The sequence below is a fragment of the Poromitra crassiceps genome, assembly GCF_964638095.1.
Source record: "Poromitra crassiceps genome assembly, chromosome: 5".
NCBI lineage: Eukaryota > Metazoa > Chordata > Actinopteri > Beryciformes > Melamphaidae > Poromitra > Poromitra crassiceps.
Window position 1 is genome coordinate 19,396,759 of NC_139642.1, and position 22,260 is coordinate 19,419,018.

The following is a 22,260-nucleotide window of genomic DNA, read 5'->3' on the forward strand; positions in this document are numbered from 1 at the left end:
AGCAGAGGGAAAGCAGAGAACGGGTAACGCTTCCTTGTGCAGACAGGAGAAACGCAATTGAAACGCCGAGCTGGAGTCGCCTTCCTCTGTGCCAGCCAGGAGAAAACGGGAGAAAGTAATCAAGAGATGTGTTTGATCATCGGAGGAATGAGGAAATGATCGATCAGTTTGCGAGGGCGGTGAGGACGTGTTGAATAGCCGAGGGGAAAACGGGAACGATCATAGATATGACAGGGAGACATGGACGAGGACGGTGTACCAGAACAAATCAAAATAAACACAGGAACAGCTAGGCAGCAGCGGGCAGAAGGCACTCACAGCAGCCCGCTGTCCTTCTCAAGAGCTCTTGAGTTGGTTCATGAAATCGCTGGGCTGCTCGCCCTCCAGTGTTGCTCCTGGCCAATCCCAGCGCCACAGGGCGTGGTTATTGCTTATCCTATGTTGGGTTAGAAATCTAAAAGGGGGATCGTGTGTGTGTGTGTGTGTGTGTGTGTGTGTGTGTGTGTGTGTGTGTGTGTGTGTGTGTGTGTGTGTGTGTGTGTGTGTGTGTGTGTGTGTGTGTGTCTGTCTGTCTGTCTGTCTGTCGGTGTGTCTGTCTGTCTGTCTGTCTGTCTGCACACTCACACCGAGTAAACTGTATTGTTGAATGTAAAAAAAAAGCACTTCATGTGTGTATATATATATATATATATATATTTTTTTTTTGTCATTTGTGTCCTAACGAATAATATTTACATGTCTGATGTCAATACAGTTCAAAATAAAAGAATTGAGAGTGAGTTATGCCTGAGATTGTGCCCTTTTACAAAAATGCTTTTTTCTCCCTTTTCTCTTCCCAGACAGGCTTTTTTGGTGAACATGGGGTGTATAAAAAGGGTTATAAGTAGAGTACAGAACATGCTAAAAGCTAACTTTCTTTTTGGGGGTGAAAGTAGAGACTTAGATCTTCATTTCGAGGTATTGGACATCACTGTAGTCCTAGTACAGAATTTACTGTGGGTCTTGAAAGATGACCAAACATTATGGAAATACTTGGCCTGTGCCAAAAATGCCAGTCAGATATTGGCAGTGAATGAGTTAATAGAGGAAAACATGAAGGACAGCTCTCCTACTATGCACTCGTTAATTCGCGCTCCACCCTCCCTTTTGGGCAAACTCGGTAGAAAATATGGCCCAAGTCCGTCAGAAACAACAGGCAACAATGTGATTAATAATATTTTAATTTGAAATTGGTTCAATTGTGAAAATAAACAGGACGCTCTTTGCCATTCTTGTTGCTCACTTCCTGCATAGCTTGACAGTTCAGCGTGCCTAGACGCTGAAAAATAGAACAGACGCCTAAACGATAAATGCAGCGCAGCGAGAGCGTGGCTTCAGCGCAGCGTGGCAGCGGTCTGTGTGAACGCTCTCATCTGTTAACAAGGACGCCTACATTTTATGCGTTCCTTATGCGTTGCTTAAAGCGTCGCTCTAGGCGTATGTGTGAACCCACCGTCAGGCTCAGAGCATGGCAGTGCTGAAGTGCAATAATTCACAGATACAACAGACAAGCAGCATCTGTACAGAGTTAACAAGTCTCACAGCCACCGGGGAAAAGCTGTTCTTGAGCCTTGTGGTTTTGGCTTTGATGCTGTGTAGCCTCCTGCCAGAGGGGAGGGGGCAAACAGTCCATTAGGGTGGGTAGAGTAGTCCCTCCTGCCAGAGGGGAGGGGGCAAACAGTCCATTAGCAGGGTGGGTAGAGTAGTCCCTCCTGCCAGAGGGGAGGGGACAAACAGTCCATTAGGGTGGGTAGAGTAGTCCCTCCTGCCAGAGGAGAGGGGGCAAACAGTCCATTAGGGTGGGTAGAGTAGTTCCTCCTGCCAGAGGAGAGGGGGCAAACAGTCCATTTGGAGGGTGGGTAGAGTAGTCCCTCCTGCCAGAGGGGAGGGGGCAAACAGTCCATTGGCAGGGTGGGTAGAGTAGTCCCTCTGGGGCAAACAGTCCATTAGCAGGGTGGGTAGAGTAGTCCCTCTGGGGCAAACAGTCCATTGGCAGGGTGGGTAGAGTAGTCCCTCCTGCCAGAGGGGAGGGGGCAAACAGTCCAATGGCAGGGTGGGTAGAGTAGTCCCTCCTGCCAGAGGGGAGGGGGCAAACAATCCATTGGCAGGGTGGGTAGAGTAGTCCCTCCTGCCAGAGGGGAGGGGACAAACAGTCCATTGCCAGGGTGGATAGAGTAGTCCCTCCTGCCGGAGGGGAGGGGGCAGACAGTCCATTAGGGTGGGTAGAGTAGTCCCTCCTGCCAGAGGGGAGGGGGCAAACAATCCATTTGCAGGGTGGGTAGAGTAGTCCCTCCTGCCAGAGGGGAGGGGGCAAACAATCCATTGGCAGGGTGGGTAGAGTAGTCCCTCTGGGGCAAACAGTCCATTAGCAGGGTGGGTAGAGTAGTCCCTCTGGGGCAAACAGTCCATTGGCAGGGTGGGTAGACAAAGCTATAACAAAGTTATTCGAAGAGCAGATTGTAACAGTCTTTTTTTAATGGGTTGCAATGACAGAACTGATAAGTTAGCGCTGATACAGTAGCATGGTAAAGTTTTGGAACAGAGATCACATATGTGATGAACATTGATTATTAAGCGTGCCAACCCGCACCACATCATCAAGAAAAAGAAAGGGAGCAAACAGAGAAGAAACCAACTAGGCATTTTAGATAGGTAGGTATTTTGTCATTTGTATTTGTCAGGGGCGGACTGGGATCATAATTCAGGCCGGGCATTTATACCAAGCAGGCCAGGCCAATATTGAATATTGATTGAATACTTTATTGAAACAATGGCACGAGAAATACAGCGTAAGACCAGATTCATTGAAACAAAAGGAATAAAACACAACAAAGCCCGAGGGCTTATTTCCATTGTGGTCCTTGAAGTGAAGCAAATGGAGTGAGTGTATGTGTGCATGTATGAGCGCGTGTGTGCGCGAGGGACATTGAACACAATAGACATTACATGCGTTACACATAAAAATAGATAAAAAACCATCTATATGCATATAAATACACGCGTACACACGTCCACCCATATACACGTACCTAAATACACATACAAATATACATGTAAAACAGTACAACATTTTACACTTCTGCAATAATCATTTCGAATCCAATTACTGCAGAAAGGGCCAACCTTAGGGGCCGCTCTGTAGCCACTGTTTTAAGGTGGACTTATACGTGAGTTTAGACCTGAGATCCTTAATATTTTCGGGGAGACTGTTCCACAGGATCGCTGCTGAGTATAAAAAAGTACATTTACCTATTAAGGTTTTTAATTTAAAAAGAACAACGTTAGTTGAGCTTCCCCTGGTGGAATGGCTGTGCACCTCGCTAACCCTCCGGAAATAGCCAGAGAGGTACACAGGGGCTTTCAGATTAATGATCCTGTGGACCATACACAGCTTGATATGAGAAACCCTCTCCTCCACTCTCAACCACCTGAGGCTGAGGAAGTGAGAGCGGAGGAGAGAGGCTCTGGGGTGTAGGCCCTGGACAACCCTCACCAGTTTATTTTGGGCCGTCTGAAGTCTGGTTTTAAGTTTGGCTGCAGTGGCTGTGAACCAAGAGGAGCAATACGGGCCGACGCGCGCGTGCCGGCGACCAAAGGTTGCCAGCGCAAATAATCTGGGCCGTTTGAAGCCCAATTTGGGTCGTTTGAAGCCAGATTTAGTGAATATAATGCTAACACGATGATACATGTTACCTATTTGTTCATTAATAGAAACATCAACATTGCCTAGATAACTGCAAGTATAATATGAAGAAGTAAAACCAAAAACATGCCTCTGTACAAACGCCGTCTGTGTGACTCCGTGCGTGCGCAGCCTCACCTCGAGTGGCCTGGGCTGGGACGAGTCTGACTGACAAGTTAACTCATTCCTGCCTGCCTGTCTGCTGGCTGCTATCCGCACAAATAGGAACACTACTGGCCTCAGTGGCCTACCTGGCCTGCTGTTCAGTGAGTGGCCTGACTGCGGGCACAATATATATATATATATAGGCTATATATATGTACAGAATATATATATATTGCCTGGCCTGCTGTTCAGTGAGTGGTCTGACTGCAGGCACACACCAAAAAAATAAAAATAAAAACTTTTTTTTTTCAGGCCAGGCCAGGCCAAGCCACTTGGCATTTGCCCGACGTGCCCGATTATGCAGTCCGCGCCTGTTTATCCATGACAAGCTGCTGCTATCTGCTAACTTGCACGATGTATGATGTATGTTCTAACTTCTATGTTCTATGTTCTCTATGTTTTATGGTGTGCTGATTGTGCACAATATGTAACATACTGTATGTGCTGTGAAGAGAAGCCAAAGACACATTTCCACTAAGGTGGACAATAAAGTAAATCAAATCAAATCAAATCAAATCAAATCAAATCAAAGGCCACCATGTGCTGTGAAACATATGCATTTAAACCTTTCCACCTTATTTTTGAATGCCCTGCTGTAAAATAATTATGGGTACAAGGTCTGGTTTAACGTGACTTGATTGTTGCAGCTTGTGCATTTCGAAATGCACAAGCTGCAACAATCAAGTCACAGTAACAGTAACTCACTCCCCATTATAAAGGCTTGTTGGGGTTGCGGTTTGCAAGCAGGAGATCGTGGGATTGAATCCCTTCTCCACCCCTGGGGCAAGCCCTTAACATGTGTTGCTGTCAACGCAGGTTATAAATGTACACGCATCAATCAGATTATTGCCATTTTACTGCCATTACCTGATTTTTCAGATTATCGTGTGCACTCTCCTCTCTGTGCGTCTGTCTGTAGCTGAAGAGATGTGTAAGACCATAGCTGACATTGTGATCTTGGTGGATGGCTCGTGGAGCTGGGGGCAAAACGGATTCAAGCAGGTCTGCATGTTCCTGGAGAGCCTGGTCAAGGCCTTCAGCGTGGAGTTCGACAAGACCAGGATTGGTGAGTTTTCTGTTTTTTAACTTCAGCAGAAAGAACTGGGTTCCCACACTCCTTGAAAACATGGAGAGGTTTTCTAGTCCTGGAAAAGTGATGAAAAATGATGAGAAGAATTTTAACCTTGCGAGGCAGCTGGATTTGCACGAGAACGAGATGACATCATGCGACGAATCCATTGTGCCACGTTCCAATCTATTGGTTTGAGTGCTACCAATCAGCATCTGAGTGGTTGAAGTTAGCCTGTCATAGATGGTGGTAGACAGATGGTTCATCCAATCACCCCAATTATTTTTTTAAAGTGCATGCCCTTTTTCACCAGTTTCCAAGATCGAGTTCCCAGACAGCTCTGTGAAACAAACTATCTGGCAAGGAGGAGGTTACAAGAGTTTTGGAAAAGTCATGGAATTTTATTTTAGTGAAGTTGTTGATTTTATTTTCTTGAATAGTATAAAATGTTACTAGAATCTGTGGCTGGCTCTGAAACAGATGAGGAATATTATAACAACCCTCAATTTTAAAGTGAAAAAGAAACGAATGCTTAATGTTAGTGTAGCTGATGGTTGATGATTACTTTTGAATTCCATCTCATTAAAATGTGGCCATGGCAACTTGCAGAGGGGCATGGAGGAGTCATGAGGAAGGAGGAGTCATGAGGAGGGAGGAGTCATGAGGAAGGAGGAGTCACGAGGAGGGAGGGGTCATGGAAACGTTTTGTAATTTGATATGGGAAACGGTCTGGGAACCCTGAAGGAAGAAAGTTCAAGTTGTACACTCATTATTTTTAGTTTTGTGCTTTATTTAAAACCGCCAATCGTTTTCAGCTCCCCAGCCTTCATCATTGTGAGACAAAATAAATGTCATTACTTCCTTATGGACTGTATGTGTATCAGGTAAAAGGACACACAGTTAAATGTTTCTATATGATTCAACCATCATCTTTAATATAGCTTGTCAAGTAACTAAGTAAAAAAACAAGAAGAAATAAATTTTCATCATAGCAAGTCTGTAAATCCCATAGCAGTGCATACCCATATTAACAAGAGTCATCACATCATTATCAATTCCAGAATTACAATTATGCTTTTATACAAAGCATCTTATTTGAAGGTCTCATTACATATAAGTAAGGCATAATGTACAGCGAGCAGGTCATTATTGGAAAAGAAACCCCAACAGGGTGGTCACACCCCGACATGCTGTCATAGGTGTTATGCACTTCAATAATGTGACTATAGATCAGAATACTCCACATGCCATTTAAGTTATGTTAAGTTATCCTTTATTTATCCCCATGGGGAAATTCATCCTCTGCATTTGACCCATCCTCTAGAACCCTTGCTAGAACTAGAAGCAGTGGGCACCAGCAGTGCTGCGCCCGGGGACCAACTCCAGTTCTTTTGCCTTTGCCTTGGTCAGGAGCACTGACAGGAGTATTAACCCTAACTTACATGTCTTTGATGGTGGGAGGAAACTGGAGAAAACCCAGACAAACACGGGGCGAACATGCAAACTCCACACAGAAAGGACCTGGGACGGACCGGGCTTCGAACCCGGGACCTTCTTGCTGTGAGGCAAGAGTGCTAACCACTGAGCCACCGTGCCGTCCCGGTCCAATTAAGGCATGTGAGGCCATATCTCACGCCCAAGTGCAAGGGCAAATCATTGCTAGTATAGCACTAAAACAAAACATTTTAGTTACCACTGGGTCGCTGAAACATGGAATGAAGTTTGATGTACAACCCAGTGCTAATTAAAAAGGAAAAAAGGAGTGCTAGAAAATAACAAAAGATTTGCCCTTGCACTTGGGCATAAGATATGGCCCCACATGTCTTAATTTGACTTTTGTTTACTTTGACTATGGCCTTATTGGGGCTAAGGTAATCAGAAAATGCTCTTTACATGGCAGTGTTTTATTCAGAGTATTGTTTTAAACGGGTTAATATCAGAACATTGCACTCCATGTGAATGACCACATAAATGACTTGACTGAATGCGCACATTAATTTTGTTTAACTTTTTCGCACACTTCGTTCCTGCGTGTGTGCATGCGCGCGCATGTGTGTGTGTGTGTGTGTGTGTGTGTGTGTCTGTGTGCAGGCCTGGTTCAGTACAGTGGAGACCCCAGGATTGAGTGGCATCTTAACACTCACAGCACTAAACAGGCTGTGATAGACGCTGTGAAGAACCTGACCTACAAAGGAGGAAGCAGACTTACAGGTAGGTAGACTCTCACACTGATTATTATGGTCTGTTGCAGAGCTGCTCTGCCCTATATGCTCACTACTAGCAGCCCGCAAATTAGGCAAAGGCCCCGCCTCCGCCTTGCATGTGTCATTGTTTACAAGTCAAGTTTGCTGAGAGGATGGAAGGATGAAAAAAACACAATGAGAGTTGTTTGCGGGAACAGCAATCAGGCAAACATGTGTTCTCTCCAAGTTTGTCAGCCAATCTGGGAACCCATCTGTAGAAAAGAAAAACTAGAAAAAACATATTGCCGTTATAAATATATCACGTTGTATGCCTCCGCCAACAAGTGAGCAGCCTACAGCCATGTCTGTCCAGACACATACAAGCACAAATACATGTCTGTCCAGACACATACAAGCACAAATACATGTCTGTCCACAAGCACAAATACAGACACAGTGCAGTGGTGTATATTCAGCCTTATGGCACTCAATGTTTGGGAGTACTGTACCTCAATAACATGACTAATTGTTTTGAACATGGAAAATGGTCCTACCCCTACTCCCAAACCACAAAAATCTCCCCCAACAACTCTCCCTACCCACCCCTCGAAGACTCTCTACGCCATTCCTATCCATAGCTCTGGTCCCTTTCCCCTAGCACCACCCCTCACCACAGTCCTTCCCACCACCCAGAGCCCCCTATCCACTCCCTCCACCCACCCTAGGACCTTCAAATCCCTAGCTACAGCCCCTTTTCACCTGCCCCACCCCACTTGACCCCCACACCCGCTCCCACCCCTCCTAGCCACTCTCTCTAGCCACCCCTTGAAGCCTGGCCCTCTACAACCTTCCTATCCCTAGCTATGGCACCTTTTGCCTAGCCCCGGCCCTCACCGTGCCCCTTCCCACCACCCACACCCCCAAGCCACTCCCCCGACGTCCTATCACTAGCTACGACCCATTTTTCTAGGGCCATATGATTTCCGCAAAATGGAAAAAAAAACAGACGGAATCATGGAATTTGGGGGGCAGCCTGTCACTCAAACGCGAAGGATTTTGTTTTCACCACGCAACCTACACGTCCACAAGTCACTTGTCCTCAGGAAATAGTAATCCAGTTCCTGAACTCGGTAAAAGCTGTGCCCACGGGAGAGTTTGACCGGAAGGGGAAACAAAATCATTATGGGGTTCATAGTTGAGTGTAACACTGCCAGTATCCGCCATCAAAGGCATTTATTTGGGTCAGGAGCCGTGAAGATTACTTAATTTACAAAAATGCCATTTCCTCTGCTTTCTGGTCAGATACTGCTGTTTTTGGTGAAAACGACCTACATTCAGGTGTCGATAACTAAAGAACGGGTGAAGGTAGAATCAAACTTTTTTTTCCATATGAAAGTCTCTTCTTTCTTTTGGGAGATTCAGTCTTTATGTAGTCATAGAAGGAAATATTCTGTGGGTGTTGGAAAATGAATGAAAATGATCAAAAACCCTGGCGGTGGCTATAGTGACTTTTTCTGAAAAACTGTGGTGGAGAATGAGTTAAATACCATATCAGAGCATTACATTTGCTCATCATCAATTTAGACAAGAATTGACAAGAATGAATCTTGTGAATGTGCGCCATGACATCAAAACATCTCAGCCATCACGACACGATTCCACCAAAGACGACATGCGACTACGCCAATCATCACCCAGCCCTATATATCATCAGTGTTTAGAGCTATGGAAGGTCTAAAGCAGTGATACTCAACTTGCGGCCCGTGGGCCACATGCAGACTTGAGGGTTAAAGATTCAGGGGTGTTTTGCTAGCTGGGAACCCGGTTCCAAAACACAAACGGAGACCGGACCCAAACCCTGAAGTAACCTCATTTGTTCCTACCTTCACCATGTGGTAAAGGCTTTCAACCAGAGAGCCTTACAGTACCATTCTACTTAGAGTGTTAGACTCTGCTTCCATAGCAAGTTTACTCGCCTCCGCCCACACATGGTCGTCATAGCGACCGCATATCTGTCCTCCTCCCATAGCTGAAGTAGGCTATAACGTATAACATTAAAATTAAATCCATACACGGAACTTTTAAACTGGTTATGAAATACTGGTGCCTCTAAATTACCTACAGTGTACATGGGCAAATGTGACAATCGGCCAGGAGAATGGATATCACTTTGTTGTTACTCAAACTCACATGCATGCACTGCACGGGGGATGGGAGTGACGCTACAGGGAGAAGGGAAGCCTCTACCCCGGCGGCAACTCACCAGGCAAGACCGCGGCTTCACTAAACCCCCGCCTCCGGCCTAGCGGAGCCGACGTAGCACACAACTACAAAGGGCTTCCTGAGGAGCGGACTTTTTCTCTCTCAAAACAATTGAAAACCACCGTCATGTTAAAGCTGAGCAAGGAGATCGATTTTATTTCATCAGAGCCGAAGGCAGCAACACAAAAGACTGATGGAAATAACATAACAGAAGAGAAGGTAAGCCCCACTAAACTGGTATCCAGCATTGACAGTCAGTAGATACAGTAAACACAATTCTGCCTGACCAATCAGTCGTCTACAGTGTTTTCACGTCACGGTATGGTACCGGGTCCACATCACTGGAACCTCAACAAAGCAGGGACCAAAACCAGCACGACTCAACCCCGACTCAACCCGGGCTGTCCACGTTTTTGATCGGTGGAATGAGACAAAAAAGCAAGACGAGCTGGGCGGGGCCGTGCTGATACCAGCGGTGGAAATGGGCCATTAGTTACTTTAGCAGTATCACTGCCTTGCACAACCCTTTAAGCTACACAGGCAATTGAACCTCTGACCTTAACAGTGTGAAGACCTTGATGGAACCATGGCTCTGAACCCTCTCACTCACTCATTCCCTCTCTCTCCCTGCCCTCTCCCTGTCTCTCTCCCCCTCCCTCCTCTCTCTCCCTGTCTCTCTCTCTCCTTCTCTCTCCCCTCTCTTCCTATCTCTCTCTGCAGGCCTGGCTCTGACCTACATCCTGGAGAACAGCTTCAAACCGGAGTCTGGATCCAGATCTGGTGTTCCCAAGATCGGGATCCTGATCACGGACGGGAAGTCTCAGGATGACGTGATTGCCCCGGCTCAGAGCCTGAGGGAGGCCGGCATTGAAATGTTCGCCATCGGTGAGAGAAGCACCACACTTTACCTCTGTCCTGACCAACCATGGGTAGTGTTTCTTTTTCTTTTTTTAATTCTTTATTTAGTAGTCTCGCTTGCCAGACTTATATGCCAGACTATCCCTATGCAGGGTTGGGGAGTAACGGATTACATGTAACGCCGTTACGTAATCTGATTACAAAAAAACGGTAACTGTAATCTGTCACAGTACATTTTAAGATGTGTAATCTAGATTACAGTAACGGGGGTATAGTAACGGCGTTACAGGCGGGGTTACATTCGCCCTTGCCTTTTCATTAATTTTACAAAATAACAACAAAAAACGGTGTAGCCTACTGTGTGCTGGTGACTGACTGTGACGAGGACGAGCGAGGCGGAGCAACAGCAGCAGCTGCAGGCAGCATTCATGATGACAGAGGCATGCCTCCTCCCACGAGTGCATTCACCTCATGGAAATATAACAAGCATTTCACTTTTACGTTCGCTCAGTGTTTAGACAGATCAAGCGTCTTCCATGTGGAAGGCGCTTGTGTGTGGGGCTGTCAGCTGAACGAGCTGCCAGGCAGTGGAAAATCTGCATTTAATTTCTTCGCCGGACACCCGTGCTGACAAACGCTGCTCTAGTCTGCATCATGGGGCGAGAGGTTTTTACTTTCACTTACGGCCGGGACACACATCTTGCGTGTACCTACCTAGTGCGTGTGCGTGGCGTGATGGCTGCGGCTGGCACGCCCGCGGCATCCACACAGGCAGCGTGGCTGCTGCGCGCTGCTGTCTGTCTGTCTGCCAACTGTCTTCCTATAGACCAAATCAGCGGGGATGTTTACATTTACTTCCGGTTACCCCTGGGTCCACACATTATAATGGCGGTGGACGGCACAAACTGACGTGTTGAAGACAAAAACAGACAAAGAAGACAAAAATGGTTCGTCCGTGTTGTGTTGTTGTTTAATATCATTCATAACAACACTTTCACTAACGTTAGTGGAGACCAGACTAGCTAATTTACCTGTTGGACCAGACCAGAGTAGACTTGAAGCTAAATTAAATTAACGTGGCGTCAGTAGCTCCGTCTGTAACGTTAACGAGTCTGCAAAAAAACAGCGAGTTTGACAGACAAACACAAGTTATTAGCTAGCTAACACTACATAAAACAAACACAGAAGAAAGGCTAGATACGTCGGACAAGCATGTTTACCAACCGTTTAACCATTTAAATTGAAAGTAGTCGGCCGAAAACAACGAGAGGGTTTGACAGCATTTATTTGACAACACGCACATTTAAACCTGCCGCCTTCCCCAAGTGGTACCCGGAAGAAAATTTGTTTACATGGTGACGTCACAGTGATTTGGTCTATAGAGTTTACCTTTTATTAAATTTGCTATAAACAATACAATGATGATTTTAACTGAAGATCGCTTGGGCTCACTTCGTAATCGAGGCAGTATTGATTTGTGTGTGTGTCTGTGTGTGTGTGGTGGGGAGGGGAGGAACGAAGCCATGTTGTAGCCTATTATATGTGGTTTTCAGAGGGCAGGAGAACTGCAGCCGTGAGCTCAGCTCATCCTCTCGTCTCAAATCAAAACGAGCCTTGATTGGCTGTGGCTGCCCCTGTAAAATATAATTTTAATGTCTTTTTGTGTCTATTTGTGTAGAGACACACTAGAGACACGCGCGCAGTAAAAGGAAAAATAGACGTCGTGTTTCAAGATTAAAGCAACAAGCTGCGTCTTCCACTCCACATCATGAAAAATACCCATAACGTAAATTAAAGTGGTCTTAAAAATAACTCTTGTTGTATTCTCCTTAACTTCATGTTGGTATAAACATTCTTATCTGGTTATCAATGGTAAAACATGCTTCATCTAGTTAAATAAGGGTTTTAGCCAGGACTCTTGACCAGGACTCCCTGGAAGAAGAGATCTTGTATCCCAATGGGACATTCCTGGATTAAAAAAAAAAGTAATCCAAAAGTAACTGAAAGTAATCCCTACTTTACTTTTAAATAGTGGTAATCGGATTACGTTACTAAGTACAATTTTTAACAAGTAACAAGTAACTTTAAGGGATTCCTATTTAAAAGTAACCTACCCAACCCTGTCCCTATGACACCGTACCTACCCCTATGACTAGGGGTACGGTGGCGCAGTCAGTAGCGCTGTCGCCTCACAGCTAGAAGGTCCTGAGTTCGATTCTCGCCTGGGACGCTGTGGGCGCTGGAGTTGTGACCCCCCCATATCTTCAGTGCCTACTGCCCAGGTGGGCTATCTCGTCGAAAGGGCCTTTCTGTGTGGAGTTTGCATGTTCTCCCCGTACCCCCCAGGGGGTTCCTCCGTACATAACCCCCCACTAAAAACATGCAGAAGATTGTCATCCGACCAGTGACGACAACATCTGAAGTTGGTCCCAGGGCGCTGGAAAGAAAATGCGACCACTGCTCCTGGCCTGCCCCCTGGAGCAAAGGACAAGCCTGGATGGGTCAAATGCAGAGGACATATTTCACCGGCCACGGTCAGCATGAGTGTGTTGTGGCCGCATGCATGTGTTGTAGTGTTCGTGTGACAATAAAGACGGGCTTCCGTCTGAAATCGTGTTTAATCTCCGTTTCTGTATCAGTGCAGGAGAGAGTCTGGCTGCTCTTACTCTCACTCTGGTATAGCAAGGGGGGAAAGGCTCTGATATCTTTACAACCATCCCAGGGCTTAAAATTTGGTGCGGGATTGCGAGATTCGTGCATCTTTTTGGAAATTCCCGCATATTTTCAATTTATAAAGGGGGAGTAATCCCGCAATGGTTTACGACGTAAACCATTGCAGGGTCACCGCCCCCGGGCCAGACACGGCCCCTAAAACGATTTCATACGGCCCGCCACTTGATATCAAGTTATAGTGAAATCAGGCCCGCACCTCGGCTCGTTGTAAAACACAGAGAGGCGCTTGGACGAGGCGCTGCCTTCATGCAGACGAGCCGCACTTCACACCAGGGTTGCCAGATACATTTCCATAGATGTGCAGTTCCTTGGGCGGTTTTGTGTGCATTTTCGCGGGTTTTGAGCTCTTTGTGCTGGAAACCGTCAGCAGTATCTGGCAACACGGCTTCACACTCCAGGCCAGCCAGTGGGATCATCACTGCATGTAAAATCCACCTCATTAGGAGGTGATTGGGTTCACCCGAGTGAAAAAACAAGTGGAAAGAAAAACATTTGCACGCTAAAATTTCATCTTTTGTTGAGAAGTGAACATGTTGCTGTCAAAAGGCAAAAGAAAGGTTGATGACGAGCACAGACAGTTTCAGGAGAAGTGGGAGAGTGATTATTTTTTCGTCGAGTTCAAAGGGAATACCGCCTGCCTCATTTGCAAAGAGAAAATCGCCGTACTAAAAGAATATAACCTGAAGCGAATAAGAATAAGAGAATAAGCAGAGATGCAAACTAGTCACCTTTAGGTAACAGTGAGTCACCTTTTTCATCCCAAAATAGTGCACTTAAGTGAATGATTTTGTGTCTGCCCTGGTATCTGTCACCTTTTTAACTATCCATGACTTTGCATCCCTGAATAATCTAATCTAAGACATAGTCTAATCTACTATGTATTTTGTCATTGTGTTTTATCTGAAGACTAACCCTGAAAACACACTGCAAGCGTCTCCTGCACGTAAGCTGCGCGGCGCGACCTTGTGCGCAGCCAGTTTACATTAGGACACCATGTTAACAGATCTGTCTAGTCTGGGCACCTTTCACCCCGCTGTTTGTCAACGTCTTTGTTGCCGTTAGCTTGACGTCTCTTTCCTCGATTAATTGTCTGATGCAAAGCTTCTGTATTGGCTTAAAAGATGTGAGATTGTGAATCTGCAATGTTTCTACAAGAACTTCTTCAAAAACTTTGTTCGGTACGTCCATCTTTTGTTTTGTTGTTTGCCATTCTGATACATTGTGTCTAATTGTCAAGTTAACGTAAACGTTGCCGCTGTTACTTCCTGTTTAGGGCGGGCTCTAGGCCGGAACCAGGCAGGGTGACAAAATCAATTGTGAACAGAGGCCAGGCTCTTTCTCGCCGAGAAGAGCCTGGTGACGCGAGGTTAGATCTGTCAGTCCACACTGAATTGCGCGCAGCGCGCTGCTCCGCGGACGCACAGGGCGCGCAGGATAGCCTCGATTTCTATTTTCGTGCACGGACCCTCTGCGCCGACCCTCTATTCTCCCCCTGGCCTTAGGCGCTAAACTGGCCTTAAACACAAAAAAAAAAACACTTTACAGCTGCCTACCGCTGACTCGGGAGGATACCGTCATATTTTTACTCCCCGAAATGCACTTTACGCTGAAGAGGCGTGGCGCAGTGCCAGAATAGGCCAGAATGGGCGTTTCGGCCTTAAATACCAGCCTAAAGCGATCTTCCCAACGGGCGTTAATTTTGCGGTTAACGCTTTTCAAAACCAGGCCTTATTCAGTGCGCCGGGGGTGCACCTCCATGGTGACACAACGCGAGCTTTGCTGTCTTGCCCCTCTGTCTGCTCCTTTCTTTCTCCTCGCCTGCTCACATGGAGAAACGACTCTATACCTGAATATTATTCTCTGGGGCGTACGAGCAGGCGAGGATAAAGAAAGGAGCAGACAGAGGGGGAAGACAGCGAAGCTCGCGCTGTCACCAGGATTCCCCCGCTCTCGTCTCATCAACAGAGCTGTGCTGGAGACAATTCTTCCATGTCCCAAAAGTGAAAGGAAGAAGTGGCCAAAACAGAGGGACTGAATGAATAAAACAAGCAGTTTTTATTAGCGAACGTGTATTGACGATGCAGTGCGAGCTCCTTTACAAAGCAACTCTCAGTTGTGTTTGCATGCTCAGACTTCTCCCTCTCTCTCTCTCTCTCTCTCTCACACACTCACTCACTTGCACTCTCTCTCTCACTCCCTCTCTCCCTCTCTGTCTCTCTCTCACTCTCTCTCCCCCTCTCTTGCTCTCTCTCTCACATCTTTGCCAGTCATCTTCTCATCCCCTCCTGACTTACATGATTTTTGCTTCTAGGGCTTTTCTGACCGGACTGGAGTATCACTCCGTGGATCTGAGCTTGGAAGGGAAGAATGTGATTGGTTTACTGGAGATCACCAATCCAACACTTGTGAATAATTCTATGCTTAAAAAGGCGTGGTTAAATGGTGGTTAAATGGCATTCTGGCTTTTACCGTCAAGGAAAAATTTGGGAATGCGCATGACCACGCCCACTAATAGCACTGTGCCCAGCCATAAATGCAAATTTAAGGCCAGGGGGAAAATAGAGCCCTAAGTCTCTTGATTGAGTGTGATTGGATGCCTGTGGGCAAGTGGTGACCAGGGGCATGGGAAGTGGGGATGCTGCAGCACCCTCTGCTGTTTTGTATTGTAATTGTAATGTCAATTAAAATATATACGATTAAAATGTGTTTTATATTTTTATACTGCAATATTTAGGGTTTAGTTGAAGACTATGAGCAAAGCAAAGAGGGTGGAGATGTTATTTTTGATGTTTGGTTTATAATAATAAGATAATAAAATATACTAAATAAGTTCAGTGTTTCTGCCTGTGTTGCTGTCTGTTGTAGTGTAAAACGACCTAAAGGGAGAGCAGGTGGTGACATGAAAGTGAGTGAGAAAAGGAGAAAATACTGAATAATGACATAACAGTATAATCCTAAAGTAATTTAAAATGAGATATTCCTCTAAATATGGCAAAAAAACATCCAAACGTCCAATAAAACCGTCAATTTCCCCCCTGGTGGCGCCCTTGCGGGGGGTGTTAATCTGCCATTGTTCTTACCAAATATGGAAGTCCCGCCTAGAACATTTCAAATTTGCCACCATGTTTTTACCACGCTGTTCAGATGCTGTTCGTCCAATCAGGGCCACAGACGGCCCTGATTGGTCGAACGCTGTTGTTCGGCCAATCAGGTGCAGCAAGGAACAAACATTGAAGTCTGCAAATTCTGTGGAGCAGGGCGGCCCCTAGTGTGGATTCATAGTGACATGTGCATGTACCATCACTCCCAGAAAGGGGAGAAACAAGGCCAGGTCGAAACCTGGCATAGGGCCGGTGTGCTCAGTAAAGTGCAGAACTCTGCCAAGCTGTATTGAGTCATTTGTGTAGTGTGCCTGTGCTGTAGTGTAGCCTATGTGGGTTAATAATCCTGGGTTTAAACTTCATTGACATGAAGTGCCAGATTTATGGTTAATCTAGTAATATATATTATTTTCACACATAAATGTAGGCTATTGAAATGTAGGCTTATTATGTGGTGTATTCCCAGCCTCCCCCCCATACGTGTAGGCTAGGTGTTTTTTTTTACAATGAATTCGTATATCATTAATAATTGGGATTATTGTAAATATTAGGATAGGTGAGATCAGATGACTGCTTACCATGTAAAAGCTTTAATAACACTGGAATTGAGGGCCATAGACTATGGCCCAAAATTAAAATATAACACTATGGCCCATAGTGTTATTAAATATTGTACATGGTATGCAGTCATCTGATGTCCCCTCCCCTAAACGTTACATGTCATGACTTGCTCCTTCCTTGGCAGAGATCTGTGCTCCAGCACATTGCCTCGTGTTTCACTGTAAACGAGTAGGCTATTGTGACAAGCAAACTTTTTCAGTGAAACAAGTTCGCTTGTCACACAATACTCGTTGGACTTATTTGAGGGCATGTATGTTTATCGTTCACGTTCGTCAACCTGTTGGTCTTTAAATTCTTTGAACAGGTCGGGGTGCCTGTCGGCAAGATGTTTAGCCAGGTTCGATGTGTTTGAGCCTTTCGCTTTGGTCGCGTTGAAGCACCTTTTACTTCAGGAGCAACTGCACGGCCGGGCGTCAAGTCAGCCAGAATGTACTAGTACGTCATCCGCTTTGTTGCTTTCAAAATAAAACGCTTATTGTAACCTTATTTATTTTGAGTAATGCGTTACAGTCACAGTTTCACGCCATATAACATCACAACGAGTATTTTGATACAAGGTTTGCTGCTTCATTCATTGAAATACCTTTTCTCCTCCAACGTGCATCAATAAGCTATTTACTTTTGTTTAAGTAACATTATTTTGAAAGTTTTAACCGGAAGTTTTCCAGCTCTTCCCGAAAAAAGCTGCCTGGAGATATTCTCCCGAATGAGAAGCACGCTTCTTCATAGCGCACGCCCGATAAAACTCATTCAAAACGTTGCACTAGTTTACTGACTACACTGTCGTTTCCCATAACGTTAGTCACAAGAAATGTGGCGAAATAATCACTTTTTGGGAGACAATCGCATCATGGTGATCACTATTCAGCAACAATGGACATGTATTGGAAATCAAATGCCTTCGCTTGTTTCACAACTTGTCTGCTCCAAAGCGCTACTCCAACCGGAGATACTGTGTAAAGGTAGGCTTTAGAATGATGTTAGCTTAGCGTCACCTAATATCATCACAGTCAGTCCCTCTCCTGACAAAAAAATGCTCCAGGTAGCGCTTTTTCCATGCAAAAATGCAAACGTTATGTGTGAACAGCCCCATACACAGCAGATTACCCCTGCTCAGACATTACCATAGTAATCACACAGCCCGCGCCCCCCGCGCGAGTGCTCGAGCACTCGTTCATAATAGACTATTTAAATTGCTTAAAATGCCCATCCCTAGAAGCCGCTGCCATTTTCGCTGTGTCTGTCCTCCTGTGTGTCGGGAGTCGGCACGCCCACACATGAAGCAGACAGAGTCAGAGAGAGCTTTTTTCACTTTTCACCAGTCACCATTGGTTCAAGGCAACGATGTGTTTATTAGCCAGAGGTGCATTACCGCCACCTACCGGACTGGAAAGACATTTACTCGGCCTGGATCCGTGCTCAAATGCAGCGACAGAGTCGAATGTAAGGGCCCTGCTGTGCACTGCACACCGGCCCCAAAAAGTTCTGCACTACAAAAGTGACACACTCCAGGTTTAACATCTCTCTCCTCTCTTTCTCTCCCTTCCTCTCACTCCCTCTCTCTCACCAGGTATACAAAATGCTGATGCTGAGGTGTTGGTGATTGCCTCTCATGTTTATATGGTGGCAGACATTGTTGTGTTGAGTGACATCGGTCTGACGGAGGCGCTGTGCGATCGGGTGGAGCAGCTCAACAAAGTCCTCAAAGGTTTGCTTCAGCCCAGCCGAGTCGTGATCCAGTCTGGGACTTGTGTTATGTGGGACCTCATGTCCTCACCTACTATTCATTTGACTATTTCAGGCATATTTTTTGTTTGTTTGTTTGTTTTTGACACCCCCCCCCCCCCCCCCCGTTACCCGAAAGTGTTACCGTAAATTTCTTCACTATTGTGGAGCAGTGTGCTCAGACCAAAAAGGGCTCTGCTAATATCTATGAACTTCAGTTTACTTTTAAAACTTACTATTAGCTTTCGCCCTTTTAGGTTCTACTTTCTCAATCAAAAAGGGTGGAGCTTTGATGTAGTCAACGCACACTGTGACACAACTGGTCCAGGTGGCTGTCGACAGATCATTAGCTCAGGTCGGTGAGATATGAGGTCGTCCTAGGCCACACCTCCCTGAGAGGGGAGGGACCAGAATACCCCATTTTTGTGCACCTGACTTCCCCAGCAGTTACACTTGGGGAGTAGGTGTGTTTATCCAAAAAGAAAATATAACCTGTGGTTTAAATAGGGGAAGAATTATTATATTTCCAGCCTATTTCTATGCTTTAGAGAGAGAGGAACGCCTCTTCGTAGCATGTTCAGTTATGATGAGTCTGCTCCCACAGGAAAAATCTATTTTGAGGAGGCATACATGTACATTATTTCCCTCCAATCAACAAATGATTTGTGGGAGTGAAATAATCACCTTTCAATGAATCCCTCTACTTTAAATAATAATTTGTGTCTGATGGTTTTTCCCATAAAAAAGGGTTCCATTATATTGTTAAACTCCTTAAAATGGCTTCCCCTCCTCCCTCATTTAAAAATCCAAAGCAATCAATCAGGGTTTTTAAAGCCGTGTTGAAAACACAGGCTTTCAACACATTCTCACAACCAACTGGTGACAAAGTGACGACAAGAAAGGTTCCTGACCGATCTGCATGTATATGACGAGTTGGGAGTGAGAATGTGTTGGTGCTTTTTAACTGCTAAATAGACCTTATTCGAATGACGTCACTCACGTACGGGCACGCCCACCGCTGCCATATTGTTGACATTCTGCAGCACGCTGTTTAAAAGTGACTGACAGCTGTCATAGCTTAGGACGCTAGCCAGCGTTACTTACTAGCCTATTTACCGTTTTTACTGCGTCAGGAGCTATTTCACAACAGTGTGCTGTGTAACATTACACGACTGTAGTAATAGCAGCAATAAAAGCCTGGGTGTTAGCTACTAGCTACTGTCCACAAACGTGAAGGGAAAGAGAGTAGAGGCTAACGTTAGTAGCAAACATTGGGCTCATGCAAGCAAGCGTCAGATCATATCAAACAAACATTTAACGTTAAGGTTATTTACCTTTGCTGTCACGACAATGTTTGATGATGATGATGATGTCGTTGGTGGCACAAAAGTAAAAATGTCAGATCAATTGCCACAGATGAAATAGTTCTAACGCTAGGACTCAAGGGATTCGAAAGCCTTCAGCTCCTAAGACGTGTATGCCAATACTGTATTCACAAGGTAGTTCTAAATGTTTGGTACGTTATACTTGGCAATATGAGTTATATTTACTACCACTGTAAGTCAGTTTTTTATAGGGGTCCGCACCTCCGACCAAACTTATTTTTTCATCACTTCTCTTTGACGAAGCCATAACTGTTGCTATACACTCGGCCAGACTACGTTGCGGCTGCAGTTTGTCAAAAATATGGCGCTGTCCGGGGTTATCGAATAAGGTCTATACTGGACAGGGATTCACTCCAGTATCCGTGATGGCACAAATCTTGCTTGTTGAAAATGGCCTTTTCAGTGAACTCAGAGAAACTTTCCATTTTCAGCAGACGATTGTCAAAACAGTCTTGTAGAGCCCTATCTTCGTATGGCGCTATTGTTTGCGCTGCCGTTTGCGCGCCTCTTATTGCTATCTTGCCAGTGTCTTAAGCTATCATCTGCCTCCACCGTCCAGTTTTGCGCTGGGATCTAAGCGCAGACACATGTAGGCGTGGCCCAGGCGTGTCCGTGGGCCTCTAGCCTATCATCTGCCTCCCACAATTGTCATTTTGCGCTCTGGCGAAGATACCGTCGCTATGTTCCGAGCGCGAAGAGAGGTTTGGGCGTTGAGCGTGCCAAAATAGGTGTTCTAGCACAATGTGTTAGAAAAAATGGCCTTGGGTGCTCTCAATTTTTCTTAGCGCAAAAAACCCACTATGCCAGGCGTACGCCTCAGCGCAGACAGTATTCTCCGGTCAGTGCAGGAAATCCTTGCTTGGATACATTTACACACAGCATGGATGTCACTCTCCAACACCTCACGCCTGCACACACTCTTCTCTCCTGGGAATGCCACATTGATTTTCAACTATAGCCTAGATTGCAGAAAAAACACACCTTGATTTAAAAATGAGAATTATTTGTCATGGTTTCATTGGGCTACATCATTCCTGACCATACAGGTTTGTGGTGTGAGGTAACAGTAGATTGCTTTTGAGAAAGTTGTGACGGTGTTGTGCCAAGCTGCCTCTCCCCACACTGTGAGCCCCATGGCCGGCCCAAAACACCCAGGGCACCGACCCACACCCACCCCACCACCCAGCCTGCCTACCCGTCCAGCTCCCACCTTCTCTGGGGAAGACCCCCCCTCCAGCACCCGGTGCACTAGCCGAACCTACACATGCCACAATTAAGCACCCCTCCAAGGGCTACATACAGACTCCCGCCCCGCCAGACCCTCGTTCCCCTAATCCAATTCAAAACGCAAATCACTTTTTGGCACAACACCTGTAGTGTCTGATAGGAAAGGATTTTCTCCGGCGCCTGGTCCAACTGGACAGAAACTGACCTCACCGGTCAGAAGGTGTTTGTGGAGATATTAATTACCTTTCCCGCATATTCAATTAATTCCAGATAAATGACACACCAAAATGACAAGTAATTTCTGATATTAAAATGTTATTTTTATATAGAGATAATTTGCAAATACAGAGCAGAATCAAATAATACAATACCACAGAAATTTCTGGGTCAGTTTCAGTCGTCTCTCCAAAACACAACAGCTGAGCATGAGTCAGTTGAAGAAGAGGCAAAGATGACAGGTTGAAAAAGACCCCGTTTCTCTCTTCATGATCATTTTTATCACTTTCAAACGTAGGAGGATCGTCGGTGGGCGTTTTCTTGTATGGAGATGTTCTTTCCTGAACGTTGGTTCATCTTCACCACAAGACCCACACCACGTGACATCTCAGCCGGATGAGCACAACTCTACCCTACCAAAGTTTATACACTGAATAGTAGGGGTGTCACGATACACTCAGTTCACGATACGATACGTATCACGATACTGGGTTCACGATAACGATACGATACGATACGATTTTAACAATATTTTTTTAAACTTGAATAATGACAATATATGACTGGAAAAGTAGTATTTTATTTGAAATGCACAAATACAAAACATGCTGTTGTGGGAAATTGTTATTACAATAACAACTAGAAAAAACATGAGATTGGAGATAAGGCTTATCTTGAAATAGAATGAGTTACACCGTCACTTAGATTTACTTTGAACTAAAAGGTTTCTCAGCAGTATAAATTCTCATTATGCATCTTCAGTTTTTCTTCAAACTCAAACAACAAGACTTTTCTTAGTCTATTTTTTATGCATCTTCAGTTTTTCCTGTCAAGTAAACAGTTTTGCCAGAAACTCAATTGAATGGTTTCTCTCCTGTATAACTTCTCATGTGTCTCTTCAGAGACTTGTTCAACTGAACTACTTTCCACACATTGAACTTCAACAAACAAGTACGTTTCTTTGTCTACTTTTGGAAAAAAAAAAAAAAAAAAA

The 22,260-nt window shown here is 45.3% G+C and overlaps 1 protein-coding gene across 1 annotated transcript in view; it reads left to right on the forward strand.

Annotated features, from left to right (window-relative positions):
* The window catches only part of LOC310776364 (uncharacterized protein), a gene marked incomplete at its 3' end in the record, with an annotated part of 53,889 nt that overhangs the window by 18,742 nt on the left and 12,887 nt on the right, over positions 1-22,260 (forward strand). The window contains exons 4-7 of the mRNA XM_083636560.1: positions 4,806-4,952; positions 7,047-7,166; positions 10,121-10,285; positions 18,284-18,421. Coding sequence (XP_083492686.1) covers positions 4,806-4,952; positions 7,047-7,166; positions 10,121-10,285; positions 18,284-18,421 — 570 coding nt within the window. The remainder of the gene's footprint in view (positions 1-4,805; positions 4,953-7,046; positions 7,167-10,120; positions 10,286-18,283; positions 18,422-22,260) is intronic.